Source organism: Nicotiana tabacum, chromosome 19, assembly GCF_000715075.1.
Source record: "Nicotiana tabacum cultivar K326 chromosome 19, ASM71507v2, whole genome shotgun sequence".
Classification (NCBI taxonomy): domain Eukaryota; kingdom Viridiplantae; phylum Streptophyta; class Magnoliopsida; order Solanales; family Solanaceae; genus Nicotiana; species Nicotiana tabacum.
Genome location: NC_134098.1, coordinates 149,369,170 through 149,393,502, shown reverse-complemented (window position 1 = coordinate 149,393,502; position 24,333 = coordinate 149,369,170). Strand labels below are relative to the sequence as shown.

The 24,333-nt window shown below is 37.7% G+C and overlaps 1 protein-coding gene and 1 pseudogene across 1 annotated transcript; one reads left to right on the top strand and one right to left on the bottom strand.

Annotated features, from left to right (window-relative positions):
* The first annotated feature begins 3,175 nt into the window (after positions 1-3,175).
* Positions 3,176-6,665, top strand: LOC107819198 (zinc finger CCCH domain-containing protein 14-like; annotated as a pseudogene).
* A 132-nt stretch (positions 6,666-6,797) lies between these two features.
* LOC107819197 (protein N-terminal asparagine amidohydrolase) lies at positions 6,798-12,156 on the bottom strand. The gene is made up of 9 exons (XM_016645291.2): positions 11,940-12,156; positions 10,873-11,058; positions 9,536-9,600; positions 9,350-9,449; positions 9,211-9,249; positions 8,927-9,112; positions 7,800-7,978; positions 7,203-7,322; positions 6,798-7,123 (listed from the first exon to the last, which is right to left on the bottom strand). Exons 1-9 carry the CDS (start codon positions 11,997-11,999, stop codon positions 6,976-6,978), a joined length of 1,083 nt encoding a protein of 360 aa, XP_016500777.2. The 5' UTR covers positions 12,000-12,156; the 3' UTR covers positions 6,798-6,975.
* Between the last annotated feature and the right edge of the window lie 12,177 nt (positions 12,157-24,333).

The window sequence follows — 24,333 nt, the reverse complement described above, 5'->3', positions numbered from 1 at the left end:
TTTTATGGATTATTCACTATATTTCAGACTTTACTTTCGCATTTGTTTTTATTATTATTAATAAATTTAAAAATTATTTTAAAATAGATAATATTATTCTAACGTTAGTTTGCCTAGCAAGTGAAATGTTAGGCGCCATCACAGTCCGAAAATAAAAATTTTGGATCGTAAAAACAATAAATTTAAATAACAATTAAAATAAATATTGTATTTAAACTAACAAACCATACAAAACAACTATCCAAATAATCAAACTTCTCAATGTCAATGATTCTCATTCACTGCATCATTCTTCTCAATCTCTCTACTTCTACGATCTTTTCTACTTTTCAATATTCCCTATAAATCTTCTCATTCTCTTTACTTTTCTACTACCGTCGACCGGAACAAACTTCCCGGGGGAGATCTCCGACTCCGATTTCAGCTCCTCCATTTCCTTCCACAACAACTCTTTTTCTAGCTCCAAATTACCCAGCTCTTTCTTCAGTGCCAAACACGCCTCAGCCACGTCACCACCACTCCCCCGTGAGTTTTGCTTTATCTCCACGTGTTCGATCTCCGACTTGTTAACCACCATGTACGGCATTTGCCCCATCGGAAAACCACTCTCAGTTATCGGAAACTTCAAACTCCAGTGTATCTTCCCCGCCACCTTACCCATTACCGGAAACATCGTTCTCGCACACACTTCGCCGCCAAATAATCCCTCCGCCGCAAATAAATCAGCCCACATCACTTTGCCGCTCTTCTCCTCCGTTATCTTTTCATCCTTAAAGATATTTTTGTTCTGAACGTCGTTATTTTCGGTTTTCTTCGTATTGACTGATCGTCGTATTGAGAAGTCACCTAATTGAGATTTAAAGTGAAGGAAAAAGCTAGGATTTCCATTATGGACAAAATTAAATTCAGCACTCATGGTCATGGGAGCTTCAATGGGAGAACCGAGAGATCCGACTCCAGTTTTAATAACCAAACCGAATGGCCGGTCTGAATCATTGGGTCGATACAACAACTTCATAACCGGACCGAATTGGAATAAGGTACTGAAACTCAAACATAAATCTTTGTCTCTGGCGTAATTAGTGCTGGTTTCGATTCTAGACCGGAATGGGATACCTAATGTATTTAATGGGATTTTGGCTTTGAAAATTGGGTTTTGATTTTCTCGAAATTTCACTGAAGCTTTCATTATTTTTCAAGGAAAAATTCTATTTTGCGAGTTGTGTAGAGATTTAATGGAGGAGGCTCTTGTCATTTTTTGAGTAGCTAAAGGTTACTTTCAGTGTGTTTAATTTTGGGAGCTAGTATTACAAAAGGTGGTTGTGACTTGTGAATTGTGAGTGCTGCGTGCATGCGTTGTGAGTGTAAATTCCTTTTTTTTTTTGTTAATAAAATAAGGTTTAATTATTATTCCATGACGTGGCAACTGTCAAGCCGTTTGCTTATATATACTTTGTTGTTAGTCTTATGGGATTGAAACACAAATTGTCGGTCAGATTCAATGTTTAATTTTTATAATCGCTATATATAGATAATACATTGATTATATATAGTTAGACATATATTAAATACAAATTACATATATATCATACATTCATCGACTATTTTTAATTTAAGAAATTGGGTGAGCGGCTATTTGAGATAATTTTTCTACTTTCATTGGGCTGGGCTAGATGTTTGGCCAATGTTTGTGTGCTGGTCTGGTGCTAAAGCTGTAATGTAATCCAGAAAATTGAGTGGCCTCTCATCAATGAGAACGGTCTTAGCTGAATGTCCTCATAATTGGCAATATTTAATAAATAAACTCTGCCTCTTTGCCCCTTCGACTCCTTCTTCACCAAAAACACCATAATTCCTCAATTTTAGAAGTTCAAAATTTTTGTTTAGGGTTAAAAATTTGAAGTTAATGGTTAATTACCGTTAAAATCGTTTGAGTGTTCGTTATTTGTGCTTAACTTTTAGTTTAAATAGTAATTTAGTAATTTACTTTAAAGTCACAAAATTCCATTGTCAGTCTTTAGAAAGTATCGAAGAAGACAAAGTCAATCTTGTTGATTTGACGTTATTTGGCTAAATCGGTGATTGAGGATCATTTGTGTTGGTATTTGGAAGTTTTGTTTCAAATTTGAGATTGTTTGGAACATAGTTGGGGTGGTTTGATGAAATTAGAATTGCAAATTCGAAGAATATTTTGCCAAACAATACAAAATATTATAGCAATTAGGTAGACTTTGATGAATAATTTAACAGATAGGTCGATTATAGATAACACAAAGTTATGTTGATTGATAGAGTTAATGAATAATTGAACAAACACAAAATTATGATAAAATGTCAATCCCAGCTTCACCAGTCCGAAGGTCATTTTTAAATGCATTAAAAAACGAGGACAATAATGAAATATCAACCCTTATAGGACCATTCATGTTAATCACTCAATGTAGACTTAGAAATTATTTAGTTTGTCTATGGTAGGCTTCTTAGATACAATGGTGCCAATGTGATTATAAGTTGCCCTTGTAATTTTTTAGAAAAAAAATTAAACTTTCATTTAATTAAAATTAGCAAAAGAAATGGAATATAAAGAATTGGAGGTGAACGAACGGCCTATATTTGCTGTCAAACTTATCAAAGAGGAAGATATACAATAGAGTAACTGTTACTGAGGATAGTAAATATTTATTGGAAGCTATAAATGCTACTATTATACACGTGTAAGGAAGCAAACAAATGTGCAAATTTTCTGACAAACGAAAACACAGACATGAAGAAAATTTGTTAATTTGAGATAATATGCTACAGAATATGAAATTTTTACTCTTGGCGGACTTAAACCACACTGTTTAGGAAAGATTTTAAGATATTTTAGTTTAATAGTTTTTTCCAGTTATCAAAAGAAAAAAGATTTACAAGCTTAAGGTAATTTGACTACATGACTTTGAAAGATAAATCTTACAATATCGTAGAATAAAAAACTCAACACAATCCAAACACACGTAATTTGTCTAGAATAATAAGGTAAGAAAAACTAAAATCCTTAACTTTTCCTAATCCGTGGCACCCATATACAGGCGCGGATTTAAAGCTGCAAATTAGAAGGTCCAACTTTAGTTCCGGAACCGCCCGTTCTCTCTCTCGGGGCAAACCAAAACCCTAGCAATTTTGCCGTCCTTCCTTTTTTTTTTTTTTTTTTTGTTCCCCTGCTTTCTTCTGTAACCATATATCATATCAAATTCAGTTCATTATATGTATATGTATACTTGAAAACACAAATTCAGACCTTTTTTTTGTTAAATTATTAGATTTCTTCTCTCTTTTAGTTCATTTTTTCTGTGTAACCAGCAATAATGGAGTTTGGGAGGAAGAGAAGAGTAAATGGTGCTTTTCGTAGCAATGGAGGCACGAAGAGAGCAAGAAGTGGTTAGTTTTCGCTTTCTAAGTCTTCTTTTCGTGCACTTATTGCACGCCTTGTTGTACCCAGAAGTTTAATATTTTATTTCCTAATGGAATGGGGCAAAAATGATAATGTAGGAAATTAACTGAAAGTTGAGTTATTTTGTGGTTAGAATGATAAGTTTTATGGTTTTCCTGCAATATGTTATAAGTGAGTAACCTTCTATGTAATTAACCGGAACACCCTACGGTGTCTTTGCATATCTTGTTTAATGAGTACAGTTAAATTTAGGTGATTTTGAATTTTTATAATGATAAAATTGGGTTGTATGGAGAAATTGTACTGTGTGAATATATGAATCTATTTAATATATTGCAAATGCCATTAGAAATTATGAACTGAAGAGAAATAATCAATCTTTTGCAACAGAATCAGAATCCTTTACTACTGGCGTAGGAAGCAAATCAAAGCCATGCATGAAGTTTTTCAGGTTTCATGTTTAATCCATCTAAAAGAAGTATTCTCAAACTGATTCCTCTATGTTCTAATGTTTTGTAACGCTTGAACCTTAGCATTTGGAATAGCAAGCTAGTGATGGTAAAAGTTTTCCAGCAGCACGCAGAATTTTATTTTACAAGGCAAATGTTGTTAGAGCACTACTTATAATGTCATCATGAAAGTAAAAAAGGGAAAGAAACAAGCACTCTCTACCTCTGTTTATCCCGACTATTTCTATCAGCTGTATTTACCTACAGGTTCATATAGTAATTTTCTATACTATTGAGAATGTTCAAGCCGGAGTGTTGAATCAAGAACAGCTTATCTAGGTTTTTCCCGTTGGAAGATTTTTCAAGATTGAGGTTGTGAGTGCCAGTGTGTGTGGATAGAGTTTGGAATTGATATCGCCAAAGTTTCCAGATTTTTCTATATAATCTCTCTGAAACTTCCTGATCAAAAAATAACAACTGTTATTACTGTACTATGTATAGCTGTTGTGCCTCTGCTGTGAGCATCTACCAACGCATCTTGTCTTAGATGATATATATGTTACTTATTAGACTAAATCACTAAATTTTAGGCAATATTCTCTTATAGAACCATGACTGTCTGGTAACCAACTACACAGATGGTACTGGAAGTAACTCATGAATAAGCCAGGGTGGAATATGAACTTAGTGCAATTATTTTCCTCATTTTAATTATTCAGTGATTGTAGTGTTTTGGCATACCATTTTTTGTCGTATGAAGAAGCATTAAATATCCAGTTTTTTCAATCATGACAAGAAGATTAAACAGTAAATCTTCTTTTCTTAGTCAACGAATATTGGTAACTGAAAAGTCCAAAAATGGCATATTGGACAAAAAGATACGGTGGTTATAGATATTGAGTCTATCAATTGCACAATGAAATGAGTATAGGACTGTAGGTTATATGCAATGGCGGAACCAGGAATGTTGCAAAAGGTGTTCAAGGTTTAATGTATATTTTATAAAAAGTAATTTTTAACTTATTTACATAATATAATTTTCTATATACTCTGTATAATTTTCCGATGAAGCTTTCTATGTGGCTACGCCACTGGTTATATGCTTATCGGATGTAGATAAGCTCTGATTTTTCGCCTAGTAAATACCATTACTTGCACCATATCATACCAATATGGTATTTTAAGTGGACTCACATTAGGTGTTTGTTTACAAATTTGAGATGGAACTGTCTAACATCTAAAATTTGATTTGAAAAAGAATGAACCTGGTAGATTCATCAATTTAGTTCAGACTGAAGTTCCTCATGAACTTTCTTTTTCTAATTTCGATTAATCAGAAAGGAGTTTATCTAAGAGCTGGTTTACCTGGCATCCAAGTTAATGAACCTGGTGCTAGTTTCTCGTGCCTTACATTTAATGGAATAACATTTGAGATTCTCGTGGTCTTTGTTTAGTGATAAAAATCTTTCGCCATATTGCTAAATCTTTTTGTTTTCAATCATCTTCTCGCTTGTAAGTTCATGTTGGAAACAGACAGGATTTTTTAAGGTAGTAATCTAATCTTAGAAATTAAGATTTTCTTTCTAGTGCCATGATATTTATTACTACATTTAATAGCAATCGCTCTGTGTAAGTAGTAGCAGGTAGTGTTTGCTGGAACAATGTTATGCACATGCTAAACAGGGAGGGAGAAAGCTAATGTTTTAAACTTGCTGATGATTTAATAATATGCACACCAGTGTGTTCTCTGTTCCCGGCTCCATTTGGCTCTCTTTGGTTGCATTCCATTGCTCAGCTAATAACCATTTTCCTGATGTGGTGTAGCACTTCCGGATGCTCATTTGGGGAGGCATGTCACTTTCTTCATTATGTCCCTGGCTACACTGCTATGAGTCAGCTATCAAACATGGGTTCGAATCCAGCAGCTCTAGTTGGAAGGAATGGTGCCTCTTTTAGTGATGGTCCTGCTCCAGCTGTGAAGTCTAAGTTTTGCAACAAGTTCAACACTGCGGAAGGGTGCAAATTTGGTGATTAGTGCCACTTTGCTCATAGCGAGATAGAGATAGGAAAGCAAGTGCATCCGGCTTATGATGATTTCCCAGCAAAACGACCTATGAGTGGGTTCTCCGGATACCTTGAATCATCCCAACCTTTTCTAGCTGCGACAAACTTTGGAGCATCTGCAACCACTACCATTGGGATAGATGCCTCTCTTGCTGGAGCGATCATAGGGAAGAATGGTGTGAACTCAAAACAAATATGTCAGCTTACAGGTGTCAAGCTCTCTATAAAGGAGCATGAAAGAGATACTGATAAAAGGAATATTGAGCTCCAAGGAACCTTTGATCAGATCAATCAGGCCAGTGCCATGTTACGGGAGCTCATATCCAATATTCGTACACCTACAGGTGGGTCAAAAAACGCCGCCCCATTTACTCGGGGTTCTGCTGGCCCAACAACATACCAAGTGTAATCCCACAGCTGTGCGAATCTTTCAAAAGGCTTAGGCACGTTTGGAGAGATGCCATTTTGCTCATGGGGCTAGTGAGTTGCAGAAGCCATTGGCTTGGTGTTCATACTGTTTATTAGCATTTTGTCTGTGCTGTATTAGTGTATTATTTCCATAGAGTATTTGGTGGCCTCATAGACACAGTCCATTGGTGACCGTAAAACACGTTATTATGCAAGTCCGTTTAGGATCCTGTTACTGCCGCTTTAGAATAATTGGATTTCGAAATTGAGAAATGTTAACGACGAGCTTTATAACAAGCCCCTTTCATATCTATGTTCACGTATTTTATTGCGTAGGCTCTTGAAACTCGGGCAAACAGTATCTGTACTGACTGAATTAACAGGAATTCCAATGGAGCTTAATCAAACATCTTAACCATATTGAAGATGTAGTATTCCTTATGTTCCACGTTATGTAGCACCACTACCATTTGGAAAGTTAAAAGAGGTTATTCTTTATTACAATTTTTCCAAATATTTTAAAATATTGAACTCATCACTTAAATGAAGGGAAGTAATAAAATTTGATTCTTTTTTCCGATAAAATATATACTGTAACCTTAAATTTTCACTTTTACAATGCTAGTTCTCCGTTCCTTTCAGTTCCGGAATTGCTAATTTTGCTTGGTGCCTCACCCAGATATTATCTTGTGTCCTTTGAAATATACGTGGCTGTTTGGAAGGGAATGTTTCTCTCCAATCTGGGTGTTGGATTAGATAGTCCCACTGCCTGTAGAAAGAATTTGTTCAAATGATGTTTCACGTGGGAAAGGAATTAGTGTGTCATAATTTTGGAACTATTGTAGTACCTTCTTAGGCCATCCACGAAATCTGGAGCCTCGGCAAAAGGAGAAGTGGAACATGTAAGAAGGATTTCTTGGTCAGATAAATTCTGTAGCATGAGGGCTATATGTATCTTACGCATGCTCCTATGTCAACAAAAATGGAGTTCATTAGGAGATATATTTAAAACATACATCAAACAGGCCTACCTTTAGTGGCATAGGCAAACAAAAAATGTGTAACCAAGAGATCACAGATTTTGGTGCTTTTTAATACCAATTGTCCCACCTATGTAGGTTCTATCAATTGTTAGAAGTCAAAATCTTTTTTTTTTTTCGTCGCTCAAGTTAGTTAAGTTAAAGTTAGTCGCTAGTGTCTCAGCTGGTATATAGTTGACTAGTGTCTCAGCTGGTGTAGTTATGTATCTATATATTACTCTTGCAGTTCATCTAAACAAAATTAAAATATAGATAAGGAATTTAGCTGACAAAGTAGCTTATAACGAATTCAGGGAAGGCGACAAACTGAGAACTGACATGACAGGATAAGAAATATAAATCATGAGATAATGTTGAAAAAGCAGTAAAACTATAAATAAAGAATCCAAAGGTAAGCAGTTTTACCAAGTGCATGGAGCAATCACGAATTGGTCATTCTGAGTATCATATGTCTCTAATAATCTTCCTTCCCAACTACCGTCCTCAAAAGCTGCAGTCACTCGTATTCTCCTAACAACTTCATCAGGACATCTTGTTGTTGCATCAAAGCTTGCTGGAAAAATAGACCCAGTGGCAGTTTCCACCTAAGCAAATGAATTTTGAAAAATCTAAGAATCTCCCCTCTAAAAAGATCTGCAGTTGCTTAGAAAATTATATACTCGAACAATCGTTTCTTTGTTACAGAGGAGAACCAAAAAGTATTGATGATCAGCCGACTGACTCAAGGCTCAATCCATAATCCCCCGGATGTTTTCAACATGCCAGTCAGTAATGCCGAGAAAACCCAATAAATCTTTCTCCTTAACGTGTTAGTTAATGTTTACTTTCCATCTCTATATGTATCAGTTCTTGATTTCTTTTTTTTTTAAATCAAGTAATAAGATTTTGTTAAGAATTGGGAAAAAATCCCGTATACAAGAAGTATACCCAAAGTAGAAAACCTTACAAAAAGATATGGTTTTCTACAAACGACACAGAGTCCTCTAGAACCCCACTTGTGGGACTACACTGGGTATGTTGTTGTTGTTGTTGACACAGAGTCCTCTACACTTATGGAAACCTCATGGGTGCAACAAAAAGAAACAAGGGATAAGAGGCTATTCCTCAAGTGAACAAAATCTTTCTCTATTCCGTCAAAAGCTCTCCTACTTTCTCTCTCTCCATATGGTCCACATAAGTGCTAGTGGAGCAACATCCCACTCCCTGTGTCTTCTCTTTCATCCACTAAAGGTCCAGCTAAACAAAACTTCTCTGACCGTGCCTGGATTCACCCATTGAAGACAATACAAACACAGTATTTCCCACCACAAGCGAGACGCCATCCAGGACATTGCATCTTGGAATATTGAGGTATCATGACTGTATAATAAAGGCTATCTTTTTTCTGAAATGGTAAACTCACCTACCCAGGAGCCGAAAATGACAGTCTTTTCCCACTTTGCTCCATTGGTGATTTTACCACTAAGCTTTCCCTCCCTTGTCCTGTGCTAATCAGCGCTATAAACTAAAGTGAAATACAAATTAGAGCTTACCAGCAAACCAGAGAAGATGGGGTATGAATTTCCTTCAGAATCTCGTCTTGTATTGTGCCCAAGAACATGAAGAGTGTGAATCTGGAACTTCATATTACTCTTTGCTAGGCTTTCAAGTATTTTCTTGCACAAAGGGAAGGAATAGCCCTCCAATTCTGCATGACCTTCCGTAATACCATTAACATGCTGCATAAAAAGCGCAACAGATTCAGCTTCATTATCTAGCCTCTAGATGACTCACTATCTCACTGAAAATCAAAAGAAAAGCGGAGTCTTGGCCAGACTTTAGGCGAGCCATCATCAAAGCCACCAATTATATGAACCTGCATATTATACCCATCCAATGTCAACATCCAAAGTGATTAAAGAGCTAAAAAAGCTAGTTACTAATGTTGTTAGACATCAAGGATTAGAGAAGAATACATCCAACATGGCATCTGAGCTTTGATTGACAACAGATGCCAACATCTGGTCTAGGCCAACATCAACAATATATGGTGAATCCAAGTGAGCAACAGAAGTCCTGTAGCGAAGTCACAATCACAATAGTTAGACTTAAGCAGCATTGTACTGCAAATAATGACGTCCTGTCTAAATAGTTTCTCTTACATTCCACTTTTTTGGTTTCTTATGACAATGCCTACACAAGTTGTTGCCTCATCCGTGCCAACCGCCTATGTTCAAGAGCAAAGGAAATCTTTTAGAACTTCAGCAGAAAAGAGTGGAAATTTTTGAAAAAAATTGCTCATTTTTTGGTACTGCAGTAGATCAACATTGTTTGAGAAATGGAATGGTCAAGAAATGTGCTCTTCAACGTAAACACAAACAGAAATTGCAACAACTTTCAGTAAGTTGCAATTATTTTTACATAAATGACCACTTGAGGTGCGGCGTGGGCCATGTGGTTTCTCTTGAACGTGGAATGCTTTGTGCACCGGCCTGCCCTAAGTGACCTATGAAGCAGAAATACATTCAAGAGAAACCACATGGCCCACCATCAAACATATCCCTCTAACTTCTGCTATAGAAGACAGAAATGCTAAGACAGTAATTAAAAGAGAAATAATTTGACAGAGATGTACCGGAGAACTCTTAGTTATGCCAAGACAAAACCTTTAGAATGTCATCACAAGATCACAATTATTCCAGATGATGAAAACAGAAGTTCTCCAAAATGATAAGAATAAGGATGAGACACACAATAGTCAGCAGAAAGAGGTTTAACAGATGCATCCCAGCAATGCAGATGAATCTCTTAAAGCTATAAACTCTCAGTGGACAGAGGAGATTTGAGCATGGGTGCTTCAATCAGATAGGATCAGGAAAGTGTCCAGAAGAGAGTCCAAGTACTTGAAAGGGAAATAACAAGTGCTAACACAGAACACCTGAATCAGCACACCATAAACATAGTGGACATCTTAGATCCAAGTATATCTGCAAGGTGCACATATGGAATAACATAATGCATTTTACCATCCGGCAGACTGAGGACTGCATTGCCCTCGTGCAAAATATTCAATCTGATCATCCAAATGCATCGCTTTCCCTCTAGGCAATTACACTCTCAACTGTTAAGGCTAATTTATGGTCTACTACTTTCCTTTTGTTGAGCATAAAATATTTTTTCTTGCAGCAATGGGCACGTTTAGCACACAGATACTCACAGCCTTGCCCAATTTTATAGTGCTAAACCTGGTAGTTATAGCCAATGCCTTCTATAACTATTTAGAAAGATTAGGTACTATGCAGCAATCAGCATATTGTGGCACGAAAAGTGGGCGATAAAGACAGATCAGACGAGGAAAGCTCCTTTAAATCAACTTCTCTCCTGCAACTGCAAGTCTGGGACTATGAAAAAAGAAGGAAGAAATCCAAATGGAGAGAAAGGATGAGAAACAAGGTCAGATGTTACTTCAGTAGGATTGTTATAGAAAGCATGAACATACATCGACAAGTGCAGGATCCACAGTTGCATATTCTCTCTGGAAAATGTAAACCCATGTATTATGTCTTGATATACTCAAACTAGAGTCTTTAGAAACAGAGAACTTCCTTTCTTCAACATCATTCAATGAAGACGAGGCAGATACCAAAACTGGATGCTCCATTAAAGCTGTCAGGATGTCATGTTCCTGTTCATATAGGATGTTCTTATTAAGTAGCTACATAAAAACAGAAAACGAAACTTTGTATCCATTGTAATGCAGAGATAAAGTTTGATGTAATGAGATTTTAGATTCAATATGATAATGTCTCCCTGTGAAACTAATCTTGTTGGTTAATAGGAGTCATTAAAAGCAACCTCCTCAGATGTATCTAAATCAATTAAAATTGGTGAATGGCTCATCAGTTATATATGCATCGCCAAAAATATTTGCCTGTGATAAATACTCTGCCTGACACTGTTCTAACCACTGGATTAGATTATAAATATTGCTTATGATTATTTATTGTCTAAAAATTGATAAGATTATCAGTCTTTTTCAATAATAATAATAATAATAAATAATTTTAAAAAATAGTTCAAAGATTACAATTTGTTGTAAAATAACCAAGCAGCGTCTATAATTGATGAAACTGATTAAACAAACTAGAATAAAGAAACTGAGTAAGCCAAACGTAACAATCCAAACCAAACAGTCCCTTTTTAATGCAATGTACAGCTAACAACAGAAAGTCTTTTTCTCTACTCAACACATTGATTCTTTAGACAAATATAAGTCCAAAAGAACTAAAAAATTAATAACCAATCAACAATAGCGCAGATGAACAAATTTAACCAGAAAAAAAAAAGAGAAAAGGGGAAAAGGTGGAGTCTTTACAGATTAGAGTACAACAGCATTACTATAAATCAACCATATATTGCAGAAGACGCATTTATCTCAAGGATAAAGAAGGGAATAGTTGTAAAAGATTCATAGGTGGGTGCAACCCTCAATTAAGATTGAACCTAAACCTGAAGTTGGATTTTTGTTAAATAAAAAAAGAATAAAAGAATAAAAGTTGACAATACCTGAGACTGAGAAGAAGAAGAATCATCTGTAGGGAAAGGAACTCCACCCACAAATATCATAGTGGTGCTTATGTTAGAAAAGAGAAACAAATTGCAGAGGATTGTCTTTTGAGATGTAGAGCTGAAAAACAAAGGCGCAGAGAATAGAGATGACCAGAGGGGCAACGACTGGACTTCTCTCCTCTTGCCCTTCGTTTGGTAAGTCTTGAACAATATTTCTGGTAGAAATTATATTATTTGGAGGCTTAAACTTTTGATTTTAAAATATTGGGCAACTGTTTTATATACTCTTGTTTATGGTTTTGATTGGAGTTCAACTGCTTTATTTTAAAAAATAGGGGGTGTATTTACAATTTTTTTTATTTATCATTAGTTATTCGAAATTTATTGACTCAATTAATACAATAATTCCGAACAAAATAATTTTAATTTCAAAATGAGATAATTTATTCAGAAAAATTAGTTGTTTCCATGATAAAGTTATTGATTCTATCCACAATAACATAATCAACAACAACAATATACAAAGTGTAATCCATGATATCAAGCAGAAATACATAGATGTATTATGTCACAATACATCATAATGCAAAATGGTGAATAGAAAACAATTTAAAGAAAAATTCGAGCCATATTGGACATTTATATAAATCAATTATTCTAACATGTTTTCCTTTTATTCTTCTCTATCAATTTATCTTTTGATAAACAAGTGGCTGTTGTAAACAAATGAGCAAATTAATGAGGCATTCAAGTTTGATGCGGAAAATAATTATGAGTAGAATTAACGGTAGAGTTGTTTAACCAAAAAGTATAACTTTCGGCTGAAACTAGTATATTTATGTAATAATGGGTTAAACCTAATTAATGATAATATCTCTAGATGCGAATCTTGAAAACGTATGTGAGGTGGGACAGATCCAGTAAGGGGTTGACAATAACAAGCATTAAATAGTCATATAAAGTATAAGCAATAATGGAAGAGTGGCCGATAATAAATAGCAATAAATAGCATTTGAGTAAATAAGATGAGTGATTCACCCAATAAATAATGATCTAGGTGATTATTCCTCCTGGCAATGATGAGTGATAGACAGATCGTAGAACATTCAAAATCTTTTCGGATCTGATGGAAAAGTGTAGGATAATATGAACATGAATCTTGATAAAAAGGTGTTCTTTGTATATTTTCAAGAGGAAGAAAATCTTTTAGCAAGGTCTGCTCTTATCACAATGAATATCACATGCCCTTATTCATTATCTTTTTGGGTGTTTATATGGGCCATACCCCCAATAAACCCTAGTAGCACAAGTACAAAGAATATCCAATGGAATATTTTCTTTAATATCTTGCCCTAATAAACTAGTCGTTACAGCTCTTCTTACGGCGCTCGACACCGACCATTTTCTGCATCTCGACCACAGGCTTCACCATCTCCTGATCGACCTCGGCCGGCTCTTTTCTCGATATTGCTTAGCCCCCAGTACTGAGACACATATCGACCCATACAGTTAGTCCCTCCGCTTATTAAGGCCGGCCTCAGGCGAACTTAATGAGCGAATTCTGTTTACTGCGGTTGGAAAGATTTGGACGAGCGAGTCGAGCAGTGACGTTTCAGAAGAGATGACATTGTGACCTTTCGTGAACCACAACCTTTGGGGTTGTGTCGCTTCCGCACCAGAATGACGTCATGACATCGTGTGTCATTATGGTGCATTTTCCCGATGCTCTGCGTCGTTTCCCTTGCGACTGTCGGTCGGGGGCTGTTGTTTCGACTCCAGTGCCAGGTAATGATGGCATAGTCTCTTGGTTTTGATCCATGAATTCTTATAAAGAGAGGTGTAACGACATTCATTTGCTCCCTACACATTTTTCTCATAAAAACCTTGTGCTTTCTTCTTCTTCTTCCATTGCCGCATATCTTCTTTACTGGTCTTAGCAATTCTTATTGCCTCAAATACTTCCTTGCCTGAATATCCTCTTTCAAAAATATGGCTAATGTATCCTCTGGTTCTAGTGCGAGAGCTGACCCTGTCCCTTTGGCGGTGCTTATGCCCCCTCGTGTTGGTGGTGTCTCTGTCGTCGTTGAAGATGAGCATTTTCCTACGGTGGAGGAAATAATTCCTCGCAGTGAGAAAGTTAGGCCTGACTTTTCGAAGGAGCCTGAAGGCGAGCCCGAGGCCTCAGAATCAGCGATGAAAGAGGTCGATCTAGCTGAACTTAGGGCAAAATTCAACATTCTTGCCCACATCTATCTGGTCCTAGCAGGGCGTGATATGGTACAAATCCACCGCCCCGGGTATTGCGCATTTGCTTGCGGGCATATCGATAACAGAGCTTCCAGCTTCCCCTTTGCATCGTCTAGTGGATGAGTAGGAGGAGTCGCCGAGCAACGAAAATTTGGTTCACCGTAAGAGAAGATCGGTGGACGTCGGTGATGGGGTCGCCCGGGCTGTGGATTTAGTAAGGGGCGATTTTGTCATCCGTGAGACGATGACAATAGTGCTTGAAGATGACATATTTGTCGTCTGAGATTCTGCCATCGACTGAGGCCGTAGAGGGTGTGTCCATTCCCGATGCCACGATGGAAGTCGAAGGGCCATCTGCGAGGGTCTCTGATACTTTACGGCAAGATGATCCATCGGCCTCGCGACCGGCTGACGGTCCTTCTTCGCTGGCCGACAGGAAAGGTAAAAGCGTTGTCGAGGATAGCTATGAGACGGGCTCTGATATTGACGCCGATGAGGTGAGGATGATGGGAGAGGGATCTACCCGACTCGAAGTGAGATTGGAGGGGTCAATGCGGACCATTGCAATCCTCATGGATCGAGATTTGTTGGTAAATACGGAGAACGTGGTTTCTTCCCTTGGTCCCCTCTGTTTCGATGTGGAGGGTAAAACCCTTGAAAAGCTGGATGACGCTACCTTATCAAGGAGCATAGTCGGCCTCGCTCTTAGGGTAAGCTTTTCGACTTCTTTCATTTTTATTTGTCAAGTTCAATGTTTAGGCTACATTTTTACTCTCCGTTTTTTTTTTCTCTTTCAGACTGTGATTTTGGAAATTGAAAGTGGCCGAAGAGAGGAGAGGCGTAAGGCTATTTTTCTGAAGATGGAGCGAAAATACCGCAAGTACTATGGCAAGTACCACGAGATTTGTAGGCAGTTTTATGAGAGTGGCAATTTCCAGGCTCTTCGAGACAAACTGAAGGAAAAGGATGATGAGCTGGTGAGGGTCATCGAAAAATGCAGCGTTGTTGAGGGGGCGCTAAGAGATAAAGAAGAGGAACTTGAGGTTAGTAGGGGGTCGAAGCCCAGTGCGGCGATCTCCAAGCCCAGGTGGTCTTGCTACGCGCCGAGCTTGAGGAATGTGAATTCAAAGCAGATGATTTAAGTGGCGAGGTCACCGGGAAGGCAGCGGATCTCGAGAAGGCGGAGTTAGCTCGGTCGGGGGCTATGAGGAAGACGAAGGCTTTGAAGATCGTGATCCGTGTTCTTTATTCCGAGCGAGAGAGTGCCTTAGAGACGGCCATAATCAAAGAAGAGCGGCTTGATGAATGGATTGGAGAATTAGAGAAAGAGGCTTCTGGCCTTTGTGATCGAGTCACCGCTTTTGAGGCCGAGAAGGCACAATTACTAGCTCGACCATCCTCTTCATGTTTTCCTAACGTTCCTCGAGATTTGTACGAGGAGTGGATTTAGAGATCTGATGAGGGCAGGAACCATTTTAAAAGCCGTCTTCGAGGATGCTTGTGTTAAGGCACGTGGAGCTTGGGTCGCTTGTGGCTACGATCCTGCTACACCGGAGGCCGGTGATGATAAGGGGTATGCGGGCGTGGATCGGATTGAAGAGGCCGTCTGGTATGAGGATGAGTATCCTGAGGGCGATGGTGATGGTGAATGGGCAAATGGGGATTGCCTAGGTGATTAGGCCGATGGCGCTGCTGGGCCTGGCGGCGATTGGTAGTTTTTCTTTTCCTTCTTTTTGTTTTGCCGCAAACTTGTGCATTTTTTGTGGGCATCTTTTCGAGCCTTTGTAAAAAATATTCTAAGTATGAAATACCAGTTTTGTTATTTGTACCTGATTCTTTTTCTTCGGTTCGAACTTGTATGCTTTTGATCTTGTTGCTTGGTTTTCTTAGTCACAATCATTTAGCTCGAGTTGGGTTGAACATATCCTTAGTTTAATTATGGTTGTAGGTCGACAAGTGTTAGTTCGATCGAGGTCGAAACAAAACCTAAGTTTGATCATGGTCGAGGGCCAGTAGATGTTAGTTCGAACGAGGTTGAACATATCGGTATATTTATTTATGGCCGAAGGACGGTTAGGTGTTAATTCGAATGAGGTCGAATACAACCTATACTCAATTATGGCCGAGGGCCGGTTAGGTGTTGATTCGAACGAGGTCGAATACAACCTGTACTTAGTTATGGTTGAGGGCCGGTTAGGTGTTGATTCGAATGAGGTCGAATACAACCTATACTTAGTTATGGTCGAGGGCCGGTTGTGTACCTCGAGGTGCAACATTTGTCGGCATTGTGATCTTTAAGGCAACATTGCCTTGGTTGTACATTTAGATAAATAGAGATAAACTTCATGCATTTGTGCTTTGTTCGTACACTTGGAGAAATTTATATATTTTTTCGGACGTTGGCTGGCATTTCCATTCCAGTCCCAGTCCTAGCCTATCCAGCCCCTTCATTGGTCGACCTGGAGAAGTCTTGAGAGGTCGAGCAATGAACTAGCCGTCATATGCCTCCGTCTGTGCGCATTTTAATCTGAAGTGTCCCCTCCGTCGCCTCGTTAAAACATAATTTCAAAAGTAATCAAAATTTAACCATTTTTCATGTAAAGATAAATCTAAACGAAAATATTGTTCTGGGATTGATGGATTTGGTGTTTTGAGAAGTGTTTGTTGATATTAACACTAGTTTTATGTATTGAATCGTTTTGTGTATTTTTATTATTGCATATATATTCACTTGTTTATGTAATCGAAAGAGGCATAATTTGTGATGTTCTGCATTATCTTATTGGTTAAATTCATTGATTCTTGTTAGTAATCGAAAGAGGCTAGTTTAATTAATGTTTAGACCTAGTTAAGAGGATAAGCGAAAGAGGTTCTTCTAAGGATCAATCCACTACGAAATCTAGCATATCTTCACTAAGTTTAACTTAGTTCATATCGTAAGGTTGAGACTTAATCAAAAGAGGAATTTCTACTGAATGTTTGAACATAATAGAGTGAATTCGAGAGACTCACTTGAACCATAGAAGTGAAGTAACTAGAGTTAATTCCCAAACAAGTATCTTACACCTATCCAATCAACCCCTATTTTCTCCTTTTGATATCTTCTTGCTTACTCTTGTTGCGATTGTCATTAGCCAATAGTTTAGACTTTTAGTAAATTTTAGTTTTAAATCACACAACTCTAAATTGTTGATCATCTTGGATAGCAATTAAAACTAGAAGCTACGAAAACACTATTTAAATCCAATCCATCTGGATACGATATTCGACTAGCGAGCATAATTTTGTGTTGTGTTTTTAGCTCATCACGTCTCTCCTGTGCTCATCTTCGATGCTGTTCGGTAGGCCCAGAGTAATTCTGGTAATATTTCCGGCCACAACCCTTTGGCGTCTTCGAGTTTCTTCTTCTTGATGTTTAGTATCGACTTGTTGAAGTAATTCGCTTGTCTGTTGCCCGCGGGGTGGTATGGCATTGAGAGTATTATTTTGATATGCCTTTTCTCGAAAAATCAGCGACTTTTTTTCCTGTAAATTGGGGTCCGTTGTCGCAACTGATCTCTTTGGGGAGGCCGAATCGGCCTATGATGTTTTTTCACATGAAGGTGATCACTTCCTGATCACGTATTTGGGCTAATGCTCCTGCTTCTACCCATTTAGAGAAATAATCAGTTAAAACCTAAAGAAATCGTACGTCACCTCATCCAGCGGGGAGGGGGCCCCACGATGTCTATTCCCCATTTGATGAAGGGCCAAGGGGAAGTCACTAAGTGTAGGTGTTCTCCTACTTGGTGAATTATTGGGGCATACTTCTGGCATTGCTCGTACTTTTTCACGAAATCCGCGGCCTCCTTTTTCATAGTGGGCCAGTAATACCTTATCCGTATGAGGCATCTGACTAAAGCCCAATTGTCGGAATGAGCTCTAGAGTGCCTTCGTGTACTTCCTCAAGGACATGTCGCGTCTGATTTGGTCCCAGGCATTTCGCCAGAGGGCCGTCGTACGTTCTCTTGTACATGTCGTTGTGAATGATGTTGTACCTGGTTGCTTACATCCGCAATTTCTTGGCTTCTTTTTTTATCAATTGGGAGTATTCCGTCCTTCAAGTATGTAACAGTACGGTTGCTCCAGTCCCAAGTCAGGTTTATGTTTCTTACCTCGATTAGGTCTATTGATGAATTGAAAAGATGGACTACGTTTCTGTCTCTGGTTGCAATGTTTTTGGTGGTTGTGGCTAATTTGGCGAGGTTGTCCGCTTCGGTATTCTGTGCTTGGGGGATATGGTCGAGTTGACATTTGTCGAACTCGGGTAGCAGCTTGCATATTTCGGTCTGATACTTTTGCAACCTTTGTTCCTTGATTTGGAAAGTCCATGTAACTTAGTTAACCACGAGTTGAGAATCGCAGTGCAGTCATGTTGTTAGTCATGTCCGGGCATCTTATGGATTGTCGAATCACTTTGCCTGTTGGGACTTCGAGTACGAGTACCAGTCCTGTTACACCTTGTGCGTCTCAAGGTGATGTAATGAATATGAGACTTGTTAATCACGATTTAAATAATTTTAAAGTCATAATATGGCTATATATGATGTTTGGATAGAAAATATGAAGTTTGGAAAAAATCGGATTAAAGTTGCGGAAAAACCGACTAAGGATTTGCCTTGTAACAGAGCTTTTTGAGAAATAAATTTTGTGTGCTATATGAGGTCTTTTGGGGACATATTGTATACCAAATTGAAGGTCTTGGAATGTAGTTTCTAACTCTCTTAACCGTTCATTCATACGACACCCGTATAAAAGGTTATAAGCGTTGGAAGAAGGGCCAATCATAGGGTGTCAAGTAGCACCTTTTTGACTTTTAAGAAAAATGGGATATTTACATCCCATCCCGTCTCTTTCTCCATTTTTCCAGAGAACACACCCAAATAACACCCCTAAATTTACTCTTAAGCTCTCTGCAAGAGCTTCAAACAAGATTATCATCCGTGCACGGAATCAAGAAGCGATAACATTAAAACGATCCATGCGACGTAAGTATCGCTATATCGCCTCTCTTTTTCTTTGTAGTTTGAGTTTGGAAGGTACTTCATAGTTAATAAAACGTGTACTTTCTATATTTAAGTGTTTAAATATCAAGGAATGTTGATAAATTTATTTCCTAATAGTTAGAACTCACGGGACGGTGATCGGAAGCCGTGAGTTCGAGTTATTTGACTTGTAGTGGACTGTTTTGTGGGCTGTTTCGTGTTGCCTTTGGTCTGTATATTTTTCTACTGTTTAATGGAGTTTTGGAGGACAAATGGTGTGGAGAAACACCACATAATGATGGAATGGTGGACTGGTCGTTCGTCGTTACATTTTTTAAGTTGTTTGACACTACTTTGGTTGTCGTTTTATGTATGAAGTGATTAGGGTGTGTGGGCTATTTTGTGGTATATTGTGATGGAGATAAGGTTATAAAATGATGCTTACATATTGTTATTGTTGTGTTCTTGTTGTTGTTGGTATATGGTATTGGAGGAGGGCCTAGTTACAGGAGAGATGCTACCCAAATTTACGTAAACAAGCTACTAGTTTAAGTTGCGGACTTAGCCTTTACTCAACACTGATTTTAAATCTCCTTATGCTATGGGTAGATTGAGTTGAGTTATTTGAAGAATTTCTTGGAAGGTATTAAGGACTCAATGGAGTTAAGGTATGTTAAGGCTATCCCTCATTTCCTTTTGGCATGATCCGTACAATACAAACGAAACGAGCAAATACGCAACTTTCATAAATGACTCTATTCATAGAAGTACTAGAAGTGCCTATGTTCTTGATTCCCCATGTGTCCTATTATTCTATCATCTGTTCTTGGGTCTCAGAAAATTCGTAAGTTGATAAAGTTTATTTCATGATATTAATCGAAGGCATATTGATTTTATGACATACCGAAAGATCTTACGAACGTACTTCTTATGCATTTTATTCATTTATACATGTACATTGAACCATGATCAGATGGTGTTATATACGTGTATATTATATGTATATGGGATATGGGAAAAGGTTACGACGTTATATACGCACCACCACCTGATCAGCTGGTTTACGTTGATGATTTTCCCATATTGGCCGAGATGATATGATGGGATGCCCTCGGAGGCTTGATGATGTTATGAATGCATATACCTATGCATGGTATGACATTTATACACATATGCATTACATTGTAAATATTAAATAATTCATAGAGTTATTCAGGCTTACATGTCAGTGCGGTTATGAAGTATAATGAGGGCACAAGATGTCAGGTGTTAGGGTTCAGGTATTGGAACCTGTGAGTTGTGATTTGTCCGAGGTTCGGTACCTCGTGGAGTTTGTTGACTAAAACCTAATGTGAAAGCGGTCGTTGTTGCTGAGTTATTAATTATCATTGATGTATTTGTGATTTCGGGTTTAGATGGTGTTTACGTTCACCTTTATGTGTCATTATTATGGCATTCCGCTGATACTTGTTGTTGTCCTTTCCTATTGCAATTATTGTATTGTTAGTCATATCGCGTAATCTTTATGTAGATATTATATTATGTTGTTTCTATACTTATACTTTGTTCAGATTATTTAGTCCAGTAGGTGTTTTGACTGTTTCTCGTCACTACTACACCGAGGTTAGTCTTGATACTTGCTAGGTACCGCCGTGGTGTACTCATACTATACTTTTGCTCATTTTTGTGCAGATCCAGGTATTTCAAAGTTAGTTGATCATTAGCTAGCTGTGCGGACTGTTGCTGTGGAAACTCAAGGTAAACCTGTTGTTGCGTTCGCAGGCTTCAGAGTTACCTTCTGATTTGTATTCACACTGTTTACTTTATTTCAAACAGTTGTATTTAGAAAATTGTAACAATCTCTGTAGAGCTTATGACTTGTACTACCAGTTTTGGGAATTGTAAATTTTATAAAGATTTCTATTTCAAAAGTTGTTAAATGTTATTTATTATTGTTGTTATTCAGTAAATGTTAGGATTACCTAGTCCCTAAGACTAGGTGCCATCACGATACCCAACAAAGGGGAAATTAGGTCGCGACATCTTTGGATGCTTTCACTACAGACTATGAGGAGATTGTTGATATGTAGTGGCTGCAACTGTGGCATAGTTTGTCATCCATATATGAGGCCTTTTATCCTTATTAGATCTCCTCAAAGAATCATCAGGTGAAACATCTAATGGCTAAGCTACAACTTCAAGGTATTCTGATGGAGCATGGTCATATTTTGATGACATGCTATATAGATCAGTATCTTGAGGAATGTCTCCAGCATCATCTGGTGGACTGTGGATACCAACATGTGACTCATCTATTAAGTCATCATAAGCTTCATAGCTTGGATCAACTGTATCAAAGCTGCATCAACATCTGCATCAGTATCTGCAGCATGTGACAACTAGTGTGCCATACCAAGATCATCATCAAGTGGAGTTGTATTTGCATTATCAAGAAAGATAGATGATCTGTTATTGCTCCGTTGCTTAAAAGGAAAGATACTTAAAACTACATTCTTGTTCACAAAAAATACATGCTTAGTTAGATCATATAGTATGTATCCCTTTGTTACTTCAGAATACCCCATGTATGTTGCTGGTACTGCTCTTGTTTCAAACTTGTCATGATTATGCATCCTCCTAACATAGCATAAACATCCTAGAGTCCTGAAGTGATCCCAGTCGGGCTGCTTATTATGGAATAATTCATATGGACTTTTTCCTTGAAGCACTACTGTAGGTTGTCTGTTGATAGTGTAGGCAGCTCCTATAACACGATGTCCCTAGAATTTTAGAGGTATGCCTCCCTGAAATCTAACGGCTCTTGCCACTTCTAGAACATGTCTATGTTTTATCTCAACTATTCCATTTTGATGAGGTGTATAGATACATGTCCTTTGGTGTATTGCCCCATATGATTGAAATAGCTCCTGGCATTCATGATTCACAAACTCTGTTCCATTGTCTGATCTAATTATCTTCACTCTCTTTGTAAATTGAGTTAGTACTAACTATAAAAATCTTCTCAAAACTACCACAACATCCATTTTTAATTTTAACAAATATAACGATGTCATTTGAGAATGGTCATCAATAATTGTTAAAAACAGTTTATTTCCATCAAATGTTTATACACTATATAGCCCTAATGAATTTCTGTTCTCATTGCTGCCACCCATCTCTTATCTCTGGATGCTTCCACTATAGACTATGAGGAGACTGTTGATATGTAGTGGCTGCAACTGTGACATAGTTTGTCATCCATATAGGAGGCCTTTTATCTCTATCAGATCTCCTCAATGAATCATCAGGTGAAACATCTAATGGCTGAGATACAACTTAAAGGTGTTTTGATGGAGCAGGGTCATCTTTTGATGACATGCTATATAGATCAGTATCTTGAGGAATGTCTCCAGCATCATCTGGTGGACTGTGGATACCAACAGGTGACTCATCTACTGAGTCATCAGAAGCTTCATAGCTTAGATCAAATGCATCAAAGCCTGCATCAACATCTACACCAGTATCTGCAGCTTGTGAAAACCAATGTGCCATACCAAGATCATCATCAAGTGGAGCTGCATTTGTGTTATCAAGAAACACAGATGATCTGCTATTGCTCCCTTGCTTGAAAAGAAAAATATTTTCCTTAAAAACTACATTCCTGTTTACAAAAAACACATGCTTGGTTCGATCATATAGTATGTATCCCATTGTTACTTTGGAATGCCCCATGAATGCTGTTAGTACTGCTCTTAATTCAAACTTGTCATGATTATGCATCCTCTTAGCATAACATAAGCATCTTAGAATCATGAAGTGATCCCAGTCGGGCTGCTTGTTATGGAACACCTCATATGGACTTTTTACTTGAAACACTATTGTAGGTAGTCTGTTGATAATGTAGGCTGCTCCCAAAACACATTAAAGGTATGCCTCCCTGAAATCTAATGGCTCTTGCCACTTCTAGAACATGTCTATGTTTCCTTTCAGCTCCCATTTTGCTGAGGTGTATAGATACATGTCCTCTAGTGTATTGCCCCATATGATTGAAATAGATCCTGACATTCATGATTCATAAACTCTGTTCCATTATCTGATTTAATTATCTTCACTCTTTTTATAAATTGAGTAAGTACTAACTGCAGAAATCTTCTCAAAACAACCACAACATCACTTTTTAATTTTAATAAATATAACCATGTCATTCAAGAATGATCATCAATAATAGTCAAAAATAATTTATTTCCGTCAAATATTTGTACACTATATGACCCCCATACATCAACGTGTATCAAGTCAAACACTGCATTAGCTCTAGTAGTACTATTCTTAAAAGGTAATATGGTGTGTTTAACTAATGGACACACAGTATAATCCTTTAAGGCTTGTCTACAAGCATTTACAAACAAGTGAAACACTTGGTTTATTATTTCAGTTGAAGCATATCCTAATCTCCTGTGCCACAATCCAATATTATTATCTTCTTTTCTGATAGAAAAACCTTGTGTTGTGTTCAACAGACCTTCAGTAGAGGCTTTAGGGAGCATTAAGTAGAGTCCTCCTTGTTCTCTACCAATCCCCTTCACCTTCCCACTGCAAAAGGTCCTGAAATATGCAAAAATCAGGGTAAAATGCAACCATACATTCCAACTCTTTAGTGAGTTTGGAGACTAACAATAAATTGTACTTAAAATCTGGAAAACAAAGTACATTATCCACTATGTCTCAACTACTCAGCTTACAGGAGCCTATATGGGTTACATAAGTGACACCTCTATTTGGTAAATGAACCTTTTTTGCTTCTGCTTCATTTAGTCTGATCTTATTGAGCAACAAATTATCAGATATCATATGATTTATCGCACTAGTGTCAATTATTTACTCTTTTCTACATGTATCTACTAGAAAAGTATTGAGTGTACCTCCCATGTTTGCTAAACTTTCCCCAGTGTTTTTTTTTGTTGAGTAACTTCAGGATATGAGTGTATTGATCATGAGTGAAGAAAATGCCTTTTGATGTGTATGAATTACTGTACTGAGGCTCTTTGACAATGCGATTTCCTCCTTCTGGACCATGCATGTTGTGATCTTCTACAGACACATTGTGAGCAGCATGAGTT